At 39.0% G+C, this 16,239-nt stretch overlaps 1 protein-coding gene across 1 annotated transcript in view; it reads left to right on the top strand.

The window, feature by feature from the left end:
• The first annotated feature begins 461 nt into the window (after positions 1–461).
• itga10 (integrin, alpha 10) overlaps positions 462–16,239 on the top strand; it is a 48,158-nt gene continuing 32,380 nt past the window's right edge. The window contains exons 1-7 of the mRNA XM_084088312.1: positions 462–841; positions 1,425–1,676; positions 10,243–10,354; positions 10,575–10,684; positions 10,784–10,872; positions 15,288–15,402; positions 15,496–15,623. Coding sequence (XP_083944438.1) covers positions 1,625–1,676; positions 10,243–10,354; positions 10,575–10,684; positions 10,784–10,872; positions 15,288–15,402; positions 15,496–15,623 — 606 coding nt within the window. The 5' untranslated portion in view covers positions 462–841; positions 1,425–1,624. The remainder of the gene's footprint in view (positions 842–1,424; positions 1,677–10,242; positions 10,355–10,574; positions 10,685–10,783; positions 10,873–15,287; positions 15,403–15,495; positions 15,624–16,239) is intronic.

Genomic DNA, 16,239 nt, shown 5'->3' with positions numbered 1-16,239 from the left:
GCATGACTGTGGCGAGAGAACAAAATCAACCCAATCTGGCTTTTTTTTAAATAGAAGGTCAGTCTGCTTTTCATGTTTCCGATGCTCTTTTATAGCGTTAATGCGCATTGATGCGTTGGAAAACATATGACAACACGATTCTGTTATAAAAGCAAAAGGTTTATCTAAAGGGAAAGGCAAACTAATTGGTCTCTGTTATCGTAACCAGAATATACATGGAGTTGGCAAATCCATAATATATTTGTTATTCGATTCACTCCGGTTGGAAACTGTAATACTATTTATTTTCCCCTCAAATCTTTCCAACAAAACCGCATCTGATGTAGGCTACTTCATGTACAATGAGAGTAAAATAAAGCGTGTGTGTGTGTGTTTGTGTGGGTGTGTGAGAGAAAGAGAGAGAGAGAGAGAGAGAGAGAGAGAGAGAGAGAGGTTTGTGGGCTAGGCTCAAAAAAGGGCCCAGTTTACTGAGGGAGACTCTTGCTGCAGAATCAAGGCGCTCTTTCATTTTTCTAGTAGGCTAGACTATATTGGATACACGGAGCGGTCGAAGGAAAGCAGCCACGAAGGCAATTAAATAAATTTCACCTCAGGAAAATAATATTTATGATAAATTCCACATTTCATATGTAAAGGATAAAGGCTTCTGTAACAACATTGAGAGAAAATCCCTGGATAAAGTCTTTTTGTCGGTTGTTTTTGTGAATGTAGTTATTTTGGGAACCGCTCGTTTGCAAGAGCTGGACTAAACTCATGCGCGCGCTTATTTAACGACAGCAGGTGTTGGAGGCGCGCAAACCTGGATTTTAGCATAATCGTTGTTTATGTGGGGAACAAGACGGTAAGTTAACCTAAGTTTTCAATTTGTTTGTTTATCGAGTTTTTCTTAATAGCTACGTTAAACTTCGTGTTTGCACAAATAATGAAAATTAGTCATGACTTGACCTCAAGTTGTTTCAAACAGAACAGTCTTATTTTCTTCAGTGAGACACAACAGTAGGCTACTAGGCTACAGGAGATGTGAACGATGACTGAAAATCACAGTTTAAGTCACTATTCACTTTATTAAGTATAAAAAAGTACACTGACAGTGTCAGTTCCTATAACAGTCTGCCTATCATCTCCATCTGTGCTTCCCTAAAGGAAAAAAGGTCTGTTTTGGAAATTTGGAATAACATAGGGTGTGAATTTTAAATTAGTTAATTTTCATTTTAGGTCCCTGTAGTTTGCCATTTATTATTTATAATTATTAGAAACTTATGAGCGAAAATCGATGTTGTTATTATTAAATAACACACTATTGTGTGTATTGTTAGGCTACTTATTTACATGGTCAACCGATTTTTAAATACTTGTTTGAGCCAAAATTAGTAAAATGGTGCGACAAGGCCAGAATACCATACAGTGATGTCTTTCATGCACAGGGAATGTGAGAGCGGCGCGCGTGCTGCGTACTGCACTGTGAGCGCGTGAGTTACAGTATGCCACTGGAGAGGAAGCACATCTCCACCTGAGAGAACACGCGCGTGCACCCCTGCTTCCGTGCGCGCGCTGTATTTACAATCACTGCTGACATTTCCAAATTGAAGAAGGAGAAAAAGAGACTGAATCACATAACTGGCAAATGGAGATCCACAAGTACCTGCTGTTGTTAAAGATCACTGTTCTTCTCAAAGGTGAGTTTAACCATGTTAGGCATGTGTGTTTGCATTGATTTGTGCTGTATACCCTCTCAGTCACGTGATGTTCATGTGGTATAGTTTCTTAAATAATTTAAACCATGCAAATAATGTAAGTAAAAGCATTTGAAGCTGTCATCTGTAAGATCTCTGCACTTATAAGACAGTAACCCAAGCTGTTGGCTGTGACTCCATGGACATTATTTATTTGTTCAGCTAAAGTCTTTTCTAACACATGTTTTCTACCAATGTTATATAGAGTAATTACTAATTAAAGTGTAAAGCATGAAAATGTTTAATCACAACATCACTTTCCTTGCAGTAGTATTTTTACTGGAATTACTTGCAATATAGAGTTATATTCTCTTTTAACTGACTTCATCTAGACATCAACAGATCAAACTATTATGAGGGAGACTTTTGTTTAAAGTCACTGAAAGAAACTAAGATTTTAGATAAAGTAACCTACTTATCATGGCACAATTAGGTCACATATCACATAGCAAATTACTGTAAACGCTATGGTGCTTTATGGACCACAACAGATGCAGTCGAAGTATTTCCAGACTGTAGAAGTGCAATGCCTCTAGCTGTATTGTACACACTTACTACCTATTATACATGTACTGCATGACATGTTTATATACAATTTGTTACCTAGACTGCATACTGTAGGCATTGGTGTCTGTTTTTGTGCATATATGCTGCTGTGGCTGCTGATAGATTCTGCAGATGCTCAGTGATGAGCAAGCTGTCTTGTGTTTTGCTATGTTCTTCTGTGCTTTAGATAGAGAACACAGGTGTGGACTCTGGGAATTCCACCCCCTTTTACCCCCTCATCTCTCCTGGCATTTCTCACTCTCAAGCCCCCCACCCCATCTCTTGAGAGGGTTGATTGAGACATTACATGAAAAACAGGGGCAACATAAGGCAGTTAAGGAAAACAGTAGACAAGAAATCCACTGAAATGTTTTTTAAAGTGTGGAGCAGATATATTAAATCTGTTTGGAAAGAAGTGTGATTTAGAGTAAAGTGACATGAGAAACCAGTGTATATCCTTACACTGAAAGTGAGGATAAATGTGTGTCTGCATGGATATTTCATTGACCCAAAAATAGCTGTCAGAAACGAGAGAGACAAAAGACAATATAGGGATAACTAAAGAAAAGAGAGTAATAACTAAACTGCACCATTTAACATGGATAAAATTGTTTCCCATTTCAGTGGGTTTCTTAGTAACATGTTCTCTCTCAGTAATCTGTCCCATATGTGTTCGCATATTACTCATACTGGCATGGCTGAACTGTACATACTGGCATAGCTGAACATTTGCATTTATAATAAGACTCATTCAATGTGACAGCGGTGGGTGAGAATGCTTCTCTCAATGTGGTTAAGGAAAACATTTATGTGTGTAATAGTGTATATGGTATGTGTGTTTTTGTATGTAAGGAGTGAGACAATCTCTGCTGCTTTTCCAGACTGTTCACCACCAAGTTACATAAATGTTTACAGTTGTCATGACAGGGCCCTTTAGGCATGGACCAAGAAAACCCACAGAGCTGAAACAGAGGACCAAAGATACTCTAGAACTCTTTCACACACAGAAACAAACATTGAAGAATGAGAGCAAAACAAGTGTGAATGAGAAGAGGGGAGTTTTGCTGGGTGGTTTTGGATGAAGATAATTTGGAAGAGATAAATGACCCCCAAAATCCACTTTTGGACATTTAAGTCGCACTTAAACATGTCTGAGTATCATTGGATTGGATGCTAGAACTCCGAATTTTTGCCATTTTAAATGAATTTATGAAGTCAGTTCACTTCAAGTACAAGTATCTGCAGAATAACCACAGATGTAGTTCATCACATTAACTATGGACATTTTCCACTGACACAATGGTTCTTAACCTTTTTGACTTGAAGGCCGCCCACTGTCCAACACAATATCCTAAGACCCAATATATTTCTTCTGCTATTTCTGCTGTAATTACGGCAGTGCTGCTTGGCAATGGGAACTGGCTAAAAGAAGGTTGCATCCACTTGCATCCACTCGTTCAGATTTATCCTTGAGGTCACCTATAAGCTCATTCCATTCACTTCGAATGACGGATTGCTGTTGTCATGGCGCAGTTAAGCAGTCTCTCTCCACACCTTGCATAGTTAAGTGCAAAAAGAGCTTCCCTAAGCGTTTCAGCAATTTAAAGGAGCTACTTTCCTCTAAAATAGAAAAACACTGGCAGAGAGTGTCTTTTTAAAGATGTATTTCTGCCTGTGTGTTTCTGCGTGCAGTCGATATCTCTTGTCCTCGGACGACCACAATCTCTGTCTCACGTGTTTGAGTCGCACCTATACTGACACAGCATTCATGGATGATTCACGTCCTCACAGCGAGAACATGACCATGTCAACGTTGTGATTGCGACTGTCTTTTCTAGTAAAAGGTGTCACCTCAGCTGCTCCTTGTCTCGGTCTGTCTGTAATGCACAAGGTTGCGCCGGCTAGCGCTCAGGGTGATCTGAGGGCAACAATGGGAGCATTTCCGCCGGGTAAATCCCCATGGAGCTCCTATTCCTTGTCTTGAACAGTGGAGTTTCTGGATGAGTTTGACATTGCATCACATAGCGCACCTGATTTCTCATCCAGAGCGTACTGAAATGTGGGGATGCAGACAAAGTTTGTTTTCTCAACGACTCCATTTTGCAGAGTGGACTTTTCAGCGACACTTCAGTCGAGGACTTTGCCCAGCAGTTCTCGGCAGAAATTAAGCAGACGGAGGCCATTAAACACATCTTGCCTCTGCGCGATTCCTCTGCAGGACGCAGAGGCCGCGCACCGTGTCTGTTCGTTGCAAAGAGCGTCCACCTGTGGCTGCCGCACATCCTCCACCGCAGACCGAGCAGCCCACCACTTATTCAGCCCTTGGATAGACCTTGCATTTCTATGGGCAGGGGATTCCCCAGAACAAGTGTCTATGCGCGTTGTTGTCACAACAGACTGGCTGGGGTGCCATGTGCAATGGGCACACAGCATCGGGCTCCTGGACAGGACCTCGACTACAGTGGCACATCAACTGCCTGGAGTTGCAAGCGATATTGCTGGCCCTGTGGAGATTTCGACCATTGATCCAAGGCAGTTTATGCTTACAACGCATGTCACAACTCGTTCATCTCGTCCTCTAGAGTCAGCCGTGACTGAGGTCGCTGTGGGAGAGTTACATCCCAGTCTAACTCTATCGTGCAGCGGACTTGCTCTTGCAATGTGTTACGCTTCAGGGGGAGTGGAGAATCCATCATCAGGCGGTCCAGCTGATCTGGAGTTGATTCAATTCCTAGGAATCCTCCTATTGCCCTCTGTGGTATTCCCTGACCAAGGCCTCCCTCGACACGGATGCGCTGGCTCACAGCTGGCCCCGGGGCCTTCGCAAGTATGCTTTTCTCCCTGTGAGCCTAATTGCACAGACATTGCACGGAGAACAGGTCTTGTTGTTTGCGCCATACTGGCTCACCCGGAATTGGTTCTCGAGCTCATGCTCCTTGCGACAGCCTCTCCCTGGCAACTTCCCCTAAGGAAGTATAGTCTCTCACTTTATTCCCCTAATGTATAGTCTCTCACTTTATTTCTTTCTATTTTAGAACACTTGATGATTATCTAATCAAAATAACAATATGTATTGTAGTGATAAAAAAAGAACTGAAATTGAATGTGTTTCTGTCGGCTACATGAACATATCAATGTTGAGAAAGCAATCATATCACTAGCTTTAAATTTGCAACTTCGCCGGCTAATGAATGTATAAAAGTGACCAGCTGGATATAAACTAATGCAAATAGATGGTAATAATTGCGACATTAAACATTTGGGTCAGGTTTGCTTGTGTTTTTGTCGCATTGTTTTAACTGCTTGAGGAAGCCACTACTAATGTTAGTACTCTCAGCCTCGACGGCAAACATACTGCTGGACTTTCTCTACTAATGCAGCATCTAGTCAACAAATTAATTATTTTATAATGATATGGCAATATGTACTTTAGTGTTATGTATTCATACCGTTTTGCTGTCTGTGTTTTAAATGCGCATCTGAAGTCTCAGTGCTCTCCGTGAAGCGTGTTCTCTCCATGCTGCGTGCAGCCTTGCATGTTAAAATAAACAACTCCAGGTGCCAGTAATAGTTTTTATTTGGCCTCTAGAGGCCGCTCTCGCTCTGCATAATGCCAGCAGTCCCTTCTCAGCGCTCTCGTACTGTGTAATGACAGCGCACCCTTCTCAGCCGCTCCAGCAACGGACGCAACCCGAAAAACTATTGGTATGGATTCTTGCTGATAACTGATAGTTCCACCAAACAACTATCGGTACCGATATATCGGCAAAAGCGATGAATCGGTTGACCTCTACCCTTTTCGAGACCAAGTGGATATTATTGTAACCTCCGTTCCCTGTCCTCCTGCCACAAAGGGACACTGTCTCGACTGTGACAAAGTATCAGAGGTGATTAGGGCTCCCAAGTACGACCCCTAGTGTCAGTCATCGACACCACATCTCGTGGGAGTGTTTATATAATAATTTTGTTATTGCAGAAATCCAAGATTCTGATTCAGTATGTTGCATATACATATACATATATATATACTGTGGCCCCTTTTGGAGGTTTGCTGAGGCCCCCCAATGCCCCAATGAAAAGAATCCAAAAAGGAATTAAAGAAAAGAAAAAGAATAATGACTTGTGAGCATAACTACAACAGAGGAAAAAATGCAAAACAGGGATAAGGAGAAATAGGAGCACAAGAGAATTGTGGGAAGGCAAGTTAAATTTTGTGAACATTTGGGCAGAAAAAAAGAATGAATTACAGAGTGCGTCACATTTCTTCTTTGATCCATATGGATCCCCCCTCCATGTTCTCTTCCACTGGAAAGAGAGAGAGAGAGTGAGAGACTAAAAGAGAGAAATGCAGGCTCCCTATTTGAGGTCTGTGGGGTTTGGTTCTCTGCCTGCCCCCTTTCTGAAAGCCTCCCCCTCTGCTTTTTGGGTAAACAATCCTAAGAAATCCACTCAGAGCACAACTTCACCCATAGTGAATGAGACCTCAGTGTACTTGTGGGTCAAAACCGTATCACACAAAACAGAAAAAATCCCTTCAGATAGGTTTTACTGTTGGAATTATGCTGGGAGTGTGATTGACTGGTCATCTTTGTTCCACACATCTGTTTTGGCCAATCGGGTTGTTTTGAATTAAATTTGCCATGAGTTACAAATCCACGGGTGAACTTTCCCTTCAGCCTCTCTCTCTCTCTCTCTCTCTGAATCATATAAAAGCCAGGTCTGTATGTTATAACAGGGAACCACTATGTTCGGTAGTTATTGCAACCGACGCCCTTCCTTCTCTTCCCTTCTCTTTTTTGCCAACTCTTTTTCTCTGGCCTTTTCCTGCCTGTCTATCCATCCATCCAGTTCATTCATCAACTACAGCTGTTCTTTAATGCTCTTACTCTCCAGCATATAGGACACGTGAGATGCCAATATGAGTCGTTCTTGATCTTTATCTTTACATATATTTAGAAGCTTTGTACGGAGCCCGGGAAGTCACCTGTGGGAAAAAAAAAAAATCTGTGGCGACGATTTTGCAATCCGTCCCCTCAGTTTATAAACCGTACTCACAAATTCTTAAACCGTTCCCTCGGTTTAACAAATCGAGCCCATGGATAAATAAACCGTACCCACGAGTTCCTAATCCGCGCTCTCAGATTTGTAAACCGTGCCTTCAGTTTTTGCAATCTGTACCCACAAATTCATAAACCGTATCCAAGGTTTCGCAATCCGTTCCCACGGGTTTGTAAACTGTACTCACGGATTTGTGGTCCCTCCCCTAGTCTGTGCCTGATTCAACCAGGACACCTATTTAGGTGCGGGATGCATTGCATTGGGTTTAAACTTTATTTTTCAAAATGGATAATTTCCTGAAATTTCTAAAAAAATATTTAGGCATTTAGGCTACATATTTAGAAGCAATTTATCCAGAACGACTTACAAAAAAGGAACACAGAATTTTGTCAAATGTCAGTCATAATACAGGTTAGACAATAATAATAAAGGGCTAGGATTATCACAAATAACCACAAGATTTTGACGCTCACCATTCATATTAAATCGTCTATTCGAACATATTCCACCATTATTGTGGAGCGCGCTTTACTGCATGACATGGAGGCGCCGGCGAGATCACTTCCATTTTCCTATCAACAGTGGAAACAACTTAAAATACTCCATAATTTCTGGTCATACAGAAAAGAATAATACATCATTCGCAACTACTTTTATTTGTGTAAACTCACAATAACAAGAAAACAATGTGCTTTTGTAAAATTAAATTAAACAGAACGCGCTTTCATGGTCTCCGTGAACTGGTAATAAATGAACTGAAAAACAGCATATACTAGCCTCACAGACATTAGAAAAATACCTATATAAAGTTTGAAATGTCTACTTTTAAAGGCAGACTATGCAGTTTCCGTTTTTCTCAAACACGGAGTACTTGTATTTAACGTTGCTGTCTTAAGTTGCATTGCTGGTTTTGCCAGCGGTGTCCCCCCCTGCTTTGCTATCGGGATGATTCGCCCTACTACGAGTTCGTTTACCATCGAAATGATTTCAAGCAAATTAGAATCGAAAGCAAATAGCCTACTGTCTGATTATGTAATCCGTATGAAAGGTGCATTTCTCTCTAAAGGCGCATCCCCTTTACAGCGGAGATGGAGATATGTTAGCAGCCTCGTTATTTGTTCAGACACATTTATTATCATTAGCCTACTTTTGCCGGTACTTTGCGGCAAGATTTATGCATGCGCTTGAGCGCGGGATAGGCTATATTCCTCCATGCACCCAGTATTTAAGCAGAAATTAATATAAACGTGTGATTAGTCGACTAATTGCTTAATGGATGACTAGTAGTCGACTAGAAAAATCTTTAGTCTGTGGCAACTCTAATCAATACATTTAGTTGACATTATTACATTTCTCTGCATTTTCTGCATTTTAAGATGACTTTTATGACTAGAAAGTTGAATTTCTTGAACTCTTGAAGTTCTTGGCATCTGCTGTACATTGAAAAATATGTATTTGTTAATAAATATGCCATTGGGCTAACATTGACTTTACCTCAGAGTTGTTTGTTGGGGGGAGGGGGTTAATTGTACAATGATTGTAAATTCACAGTAAATGGAAGCTTCATCTGCATTACTTTTACAGTAAGTTACTATACAATTTTAGCATGACTTCCACAGTATACATTGTAAATTCACAGTAAATTGTCAACTTGTACATTACTTTCACAGTACACACTGTAAAAGTACAGGGCCTTGTTGTAATGATGTACAGCAAAAGATTGTAATTCCCCAGTAATGTACTGTAATATCACAGTAATTGCTTTGTCATTGAAGCTGTGAAGTTACAGTATACAGTTGTGCTTTTACAACAATGCATTGTAATATCACAGATATAAAATTACAGTAAATTGCTGTGAGAATATTTCACAGTATATTGCTGTAATCCTTACTGTGAAAGTCATGCAAAACCGTACTCACAAATTCTTAAACTGTTCCCTCATTTTAACAAATGTTTTAGTTTTTAAAGTACACTTTGAAGTATACTTTCATTAATCTACCAGCACTAATTTAGTAGTTTTATACTGCAAGTAAACTTGTTTTCTTTAAGTGAACATAACATCATACTTATAGTTTCCTATTTATATATTATTTTTGCACTTTACTGTAAGTATACTACTATGTTCCTATTTAGGGATACATTTTCATACTTTAAATATACCTTTAACTGTACCATTTTTAAAACATTTTATCCTAGCTTCATGCATCCTTTTTATCAACACTTGAATGCGGGTAAGTTTCATTAAAAAAAAACAAAAAAAAAAAACATTTTAAACAAAAAGCTGAGAAAATCTTATTTTTGTCAAAGACTACATCTGGATCGGATTCAGAATGATGATCAAAACATAGATGGAGTAGATTGAGTCCATCAACACCCCCAAAGCTTTACAGTCATTAACCCTTTCTGGGTCGACATTTCATTCGGCAACATTAGGCAGTTTTGAACTTATATGCTGTTTAATGTTTGTCAATCGCATTATTTTACATTTGAATAGATTTAAAGTAAATTCCTACACTACCAGTGGACTAGCCTGCTCAAAAATTCAGATACTCGGAATTAGGAACATATCTGTTTTCTTAATAAATCTGTGTTTTCAAATAATATAAGTTTATAAGACAGTATGTATAATTATGTGAAAAAAAGTATTTAATAGGCTAGTCAATCAAAAGAGTAAACACAACTACAAGCCAAGTATACTTAGCTTCATTAAACTTTTAAGTATATCTCAATCAAAAGATTGAGTACAAGTATATGCTTAGACTTATCTGTCATGTACTTCTTTCTATGTAGTCCATCTATTTATCTAATGCATAATCTTTAAGTGAAGATGTCTATAATATTTACTACTATATAGCCTAATATAAGATATGCTACTTGTAAGACTCAATCTCGCTCTCTCTTTTAGGGCTGTGTGAGTGTTTTAATATTGATGTGAAGAGGCCACGGATCTTCAGTGGGCCTGAAGATGCTCTGTTCGGCTTCTCTGTGCTACAGCACGATGACAATGGAGAAAAATCGTGAGTACTTTTTTCATACTTTTTAGTTTTTAACTCACATTTAGAGGTTCTTGATGATAAATAAAGTACTAAGTTACATTATATTAAGACGTTATCAGGCGATTAGGACCTATAATATAACAAGCTTATGAATGCATAATGTTTTGCTGCTCTTTGAAGGTCTCCTTGGTAAAGGTTATTTTGTAATTGTATTCTGAGTGACTCATTGTTTTATGAACAGAATTCTGGTTGGTGCTCCATGGGACGGACCACAAAATAACAGGAAGGGAGATATTTACAAGTGCATTGTGGGAGAAGAGATAAATTCCAATTGCTCAAAAGTTAACCTAGGTATTGGATTAACTCTTTGGCTATCAGAATTTACTTCAATAGCAGTGTTGTGCGTGGAGTACTAGTTTACAACATGTTTTTGTGTTATTCTGTATATAGGTGAAAATGCATTTCAGAACGTGTCTCGAAATCTTAAAAACTCTCATTTGGGGATGACGCTGACCCCTGCTGCTTCAGACGGCTTCCTGGTGAGATTATATTTGAAACTCTTTAGATGGCATTTAAAGTCTAAAAAACATCTCATGTTTGAGCACTGACATCACAGCCATTTTTGGATTATTCAGACATGTTTATGTTTTTATATATATGTGAGTGGGCATCAGTGTGTACATATTTGTGGTATGGCGTGTAGAATGAGTGGTTCTTCTGTAAATTCCCCTTCTCTGTCTAATTCAGCCACTACCATCTGCTATGACCACCAACTTTGTGGATGTGACCACCTGCAAAACAGTGGCCACTATTTAAATGACACATTATAGAGTCAGTTTTGTCTCTAAATGGGTGTTCTTAAAGAGACAATTCACAGAAATTTTTTAATTCGGTCATAATTTACAAGCCCTTGTTTCATTCCAAACCATGTGACTTTTTTTTTCTTTTTTCTGAGGTGTGCAAAATTAGAAATTTAGCTAAATGTACTCGGTTGTCCAGTTCCATTGCATGTCTATTCAACTTGTATGCTATAATCCAGGTCTTCTGAAGCCATATGATAGGTTTGTGTGAGAAACAGAACAATGTATGTCAATATTCAATGATAATCTTCCCCTCCATTATTTATTAAAGGAATAGTTCACCCAAAATTTTTAAATTCTGTCATCATTTACTCACCCTCATGTCATTCATCTTCGGAAGACCAAAACTTAAACAAAAAGTACAAAGTAAGACACATCGTACAAGTAATCCAAATGAATTGAGCAGTTTATTCCAAGTCTTCTGCAGACACTAGTGCTTTATATGATGAACACATTCGATTTGATTAAACCACTTGATTCATATGGATTACCTTTACAATGTTTCTTTCTGTACTTTTTGATGCATGAAAGTTTTGTTGTGAATGGACTTTCAGTGGAGGGACAGAAGTCTCAGGTTTCATAGCAAATATTTACATTTATGTTTTTCAAAGTTAAACGAAATTCATATAGATTTGGAATGACATGAGTGTGAGTGACACTCACAGAATTCTAGGGCTGGTCCGAATACCATTTTTTGAGCTTCGAAGCTTCGGTAGTAATGAACATCGAATATTCGAAGCTTCGGAGAGAGGGTGCTGAACATATTATTCTCTCTAATAAAGGCAGGAATCTCTATGTGTCTGTATGTCCGTTTGCATTTTGATTATTTCGAGAACCGTTCATCCAATCGACTTCACAAGGGAGTGTAGTGTCGCATTTGGTGCAATATAGATGGACACGCGAGACGCCACACGTTCAGAATGAATAAACTTTAGTAAACTACAGAACAGCGCGAGCGGGAAGCGGCGCGCCTCACGCGGGCAGGGCTTATATGCTCCGAGAACGGACACTGCACTAGTGATATAAAATGCACACACACAGGTCTGTTAAATTAAGCAATGCTTTTAAGGTAGCCTAGTCTAATATTTTTCTGACTAACAAATTACTGACACAGTAAAGGGTAGATTTAAATAAAGAGAAACGAAATTTAAATAAAGAAAAACGAAATTTAAATAAAGGAAAACGAAATTTAAATAAAGAAAAAACGAAATTGAAATAAAGAAAAACGAAATTTAATAAAGAAAAACGAAATTTAAATAAAGGAAAAGAAATTTAAATAAAGAAAAAACGAAATTTAAATAAAGAAAAACGAAATTTAAATAAAGAAAAAAGAAATTAAGTTAAATTAAAAACGAGATTAATTTAGATTGATAATAAGGGGTAAAAAGGCTAATACATTTTGTTTCTATTATTCTATTTTCCACAATGTCAAAGCAACAGCTTAACCCAAAACACAAGCTCAGGCATACACTTCAATCCATACAAACTCTGCTGTTCTGCGCTCTAGCCAGAGAATACTCTGGTTCCTGGAACACGGCGTCGGTTCTATTTCTAGCATGCACGCGTTTTCCGCGTGGCTCGAGCCGCATCTGAGACGCGTGTCTCACACAGGCAGTGTGCAAACTCCAACCTGTTAACATGGGAGCCGAAATAAAAACGGACACGCCACGCAGCTGAGATGCTCACGCCACGCAGCCAGTGTGTCGCTGGCCTCAAGCGTGAATGAGAAACGTTTCGCGGGGGATCCCAGGTGTGCAAAAAACCCCCCAAAAAAACGAATATTCGAATGTCAAATTTTCAAATCGAATACCAACCCACCGAACGAATATTCGAATATTCGAATATTCGGGTCCAGCCCTACAGAATTCTTTCTTTTTGGGTGAACTATCCCTTTAACTACTGCAGTTGGATCATTGTTTCAATGAGTTGAACAACAGAATCACATCAATTTGTAAATGTATCATTCAGACCACTTTCACTGAAAAAAAATCCAGCAATGATTCATTCACAAACCCATAAATGTGCTTACGAGAAGTCAGATGTCAAGACTTCCAAAGAACAACAATGTAATATTTTATTTTTCTCTTATAAAGCTATCATATGACCTCAAAAAATCTTGAAATATAGTAGACAAGTCTTATGAAAGTCCCAAGGTCCAAGTCCTGATTTGCATATAAAATAAAGAAAGTCATACAGGTTTGGAACAATGCAGAATGATGGTTTCATTTTTGAGTGAACTATTCATTTAAAAACTATAGGGTCGATGGATAGATAGATAGATAGATAGATAGATAGATAGATAGATAGATAGATAGATAGAGAAACACATAAAACCAACTAGAACCTCACCTGACCTAAAAACCGACCAGAACAGCTAGTTCTCAATATATTCATGGTTTAAGCCTCTAACATTCTTTTACCCACACACACGCTTCCACATACACAAAGCTTTTTGTGTGGGGCAGAACGCAGTGAACCAGATCAGTCCAGTTCTGGAGCCGCTCCGCTGTGGCTTTGGTGGAATTGCTGGGTGGCTTTCGCCAGTAGTCAGACTTTTTATGAGAGCGAGCAAATGTTTTGGCGGGGAGAGTATGTGTGTTAAAACAAAAATATGTTTTTGTGTGTGTGTGTTTGTGTGACAGAGGGGTTAAACGGAGAGCAAGTGAGCACAGCTTTTGGGATGGAGTCACACATAGTTCACCATGGTGTATGCCAACTAAAACTAGCACTCACAGTGTGGATTGTATCACAGTATCACTAACCAAATCATCTATTTGAATGTACCTGATTGAGGATTTGTGAGGCTGTGTTTGTTCCTTTGGTCAGTGCTATAACAGGATAAGAATGTGACTCGAGCCCTTTGTAATGACAGGCCGGGAAAAAGCCATAGCACCTCTCACCCTCATTGCCACTTCCGTTCTGTCTCTCACACTCATTCTATCCTTTTTCCTTTCCCTTTCTCCATCCTCCCATCCTCCCATCCCTCTGTTACAGGCTTTCATAATAACAGGGTGGGGAATTGCAGAACCTTTACCCCCCCCTTAACCACTTCTTCCAAACACGTCTTTCTTTATTCTCATTCTCTCTCTTTCAACTTTTGGTATGTTTTCTTTCTCTCCATTCTTTCCCTCACCAATCCTCACAATGGTTTTTCAGGCACATAAATGGTACGCTTTGAAGATGTACTATTTTTATGTGTTTTTTTGCCCTTCTCCCCCCATTTCCCACCAAGTACGTTTAAATTGCTTCATTGCAGGAGCAGCCGCCAACTCTGTTAAAGCATTTATGACAATAACCGACATTTATCAACAATTCTCTGTTCATATTGTTACCTCTCTTCTCAGTCTCATTATTTCTCTCTGTCTAACCCAATTTAGTGATTATTTCCCAAAGGGAAGAACATTTACAAATTCTCATAGGCAGCAGTGAAATTAATTGAAGAGCAAATGCAGACTGTTGCTTTTAAGTCTTCTGCTTTTTAGATGTTTCTCCAGAGAAGACCAAATAATTCAGACTCAAATAAAGAACCAAAGTTTCAAAAGGGATCTCAACAATACCTGAACTCTGGTCTGATCTAAATAATTTGAATATGAACTTAAATATTTTTCCTCAAATGATTCCAAAAACTTACACTTAAAAATGATCTGAAATCCACATCCATTTTATAACTCTATATTATATTATAATAATAATATGTGAAAGTTTTTTGAAAAAGATTAATTGATTTGAGACAGTATCTTATGCTCATCAAGGCTGTCCTTTCTTCTTTGCTTCTCTCCTTACTTCTGTTTCTCTCTCCTACTTTCCCTGTTTCACTTCATTTACCTTCAGTAGATTTTATTGGTCTGACCAGCAGACAGCTCTTCCCTCCATTTTAACAGAGGACATTTGTCAGAAAAAGGCCCAAATATCAGACACAGAGAATTTAATGTGCAATACTAACAAAATCCCTGATTTTTGCACATATCAATATGTTCTGTGAGCTATTGTGCATAAGTCTACAGTGTACCACGAGTGTTTAATATTTAGTATAAAGGTGGTACTACAGATGTTGGATGACTTGTTTAAAGATACTTTTTTCTGTGTTCTTTTAGGCCTGCGCTCCACTGTGGTCCCAGGAATGTGGTACATCTCTGTTCAGCACAGGAATCTGTGCGTCTGTCACCAACGACATGGAGCCCAAGGACATCATTGCACCCACTGCTCAGAGTGAGATAAACATCCTCTGTCCATCTGACCTGTTCGATTTAATGAAACAACCATATTTAACTGAACTTTTTTTGTGTGTGTATTTTTTAACAGGATGCACCACTTACATGGACATAGTGATTGTTTTAGATGGTTCTAATAGTATCTATCCCTGGTCTGAGGTGCAGAACTTCCTTAGCAACATTCTCAGCAAATTCCACATAAGCCCTGAGCAAATGCAGGTATGTGTTTTTTAACAAATGATGGAGTTCCTGTTTATTTACTATTTTCGTGTGTGTTTTGAGGGATTTTTTTGTGATGAAAATGCCTTAAAATATGTTCTTTCTAGATTTGACTTGCACAATGGTTCCTCTTTTTGGCCCTGTTTAAGATGCGTTTCGGTCGATCGGATCACAAGTGGACGACGCTAAATACAGGTGCAAATGGGGTCTAAAACGTTTTGAGCTTGGCCACTTTTGACCACTTCCAAAGGTAGTCGAAAAACACATTCGACCGGATAGTTTTCGTAGTGTAAACGCTCATGTGGTCGAATGTGTTCGAGCAGCTGCAAAAGGCCGCCTACTGACCTAAAGCATAAACATTACGGGAAGAGCGCTAGCCAGACGGGATTTAAAGTTTTTTGGCTGAAGACCCAAGTTTGGTTTGAAGACGAAAAACGTACCAAGCACAATGTTTTCTCATCATTCCTGATTTCTAACACGCACTCACGGCATTCGGTGTAGTCTTGCGGCTGTCAGAGCAGAAACGAAAGCTGCCCCGGGATCGTTAATATGTAAATTGCGCAAGCTTATTTTGTCCATTAGATTAAATGATCTGAAAAAAAACATACATTTACCT

Source organism: Abramis brama (genome assembly GCF_963993115.1).
Source record: "Abramis brama genome assembly, chromosome: 17".
Classification (NCBI taxonomy): Eukaryota; Metazoa; Chordata; class Actinopteri; order Cypriniformes; family Leuciscidae; genus Abramis; species Abramis brama.
This window is presented reverse-complemented; position numbering and strand designations above follow the sequence as displayed.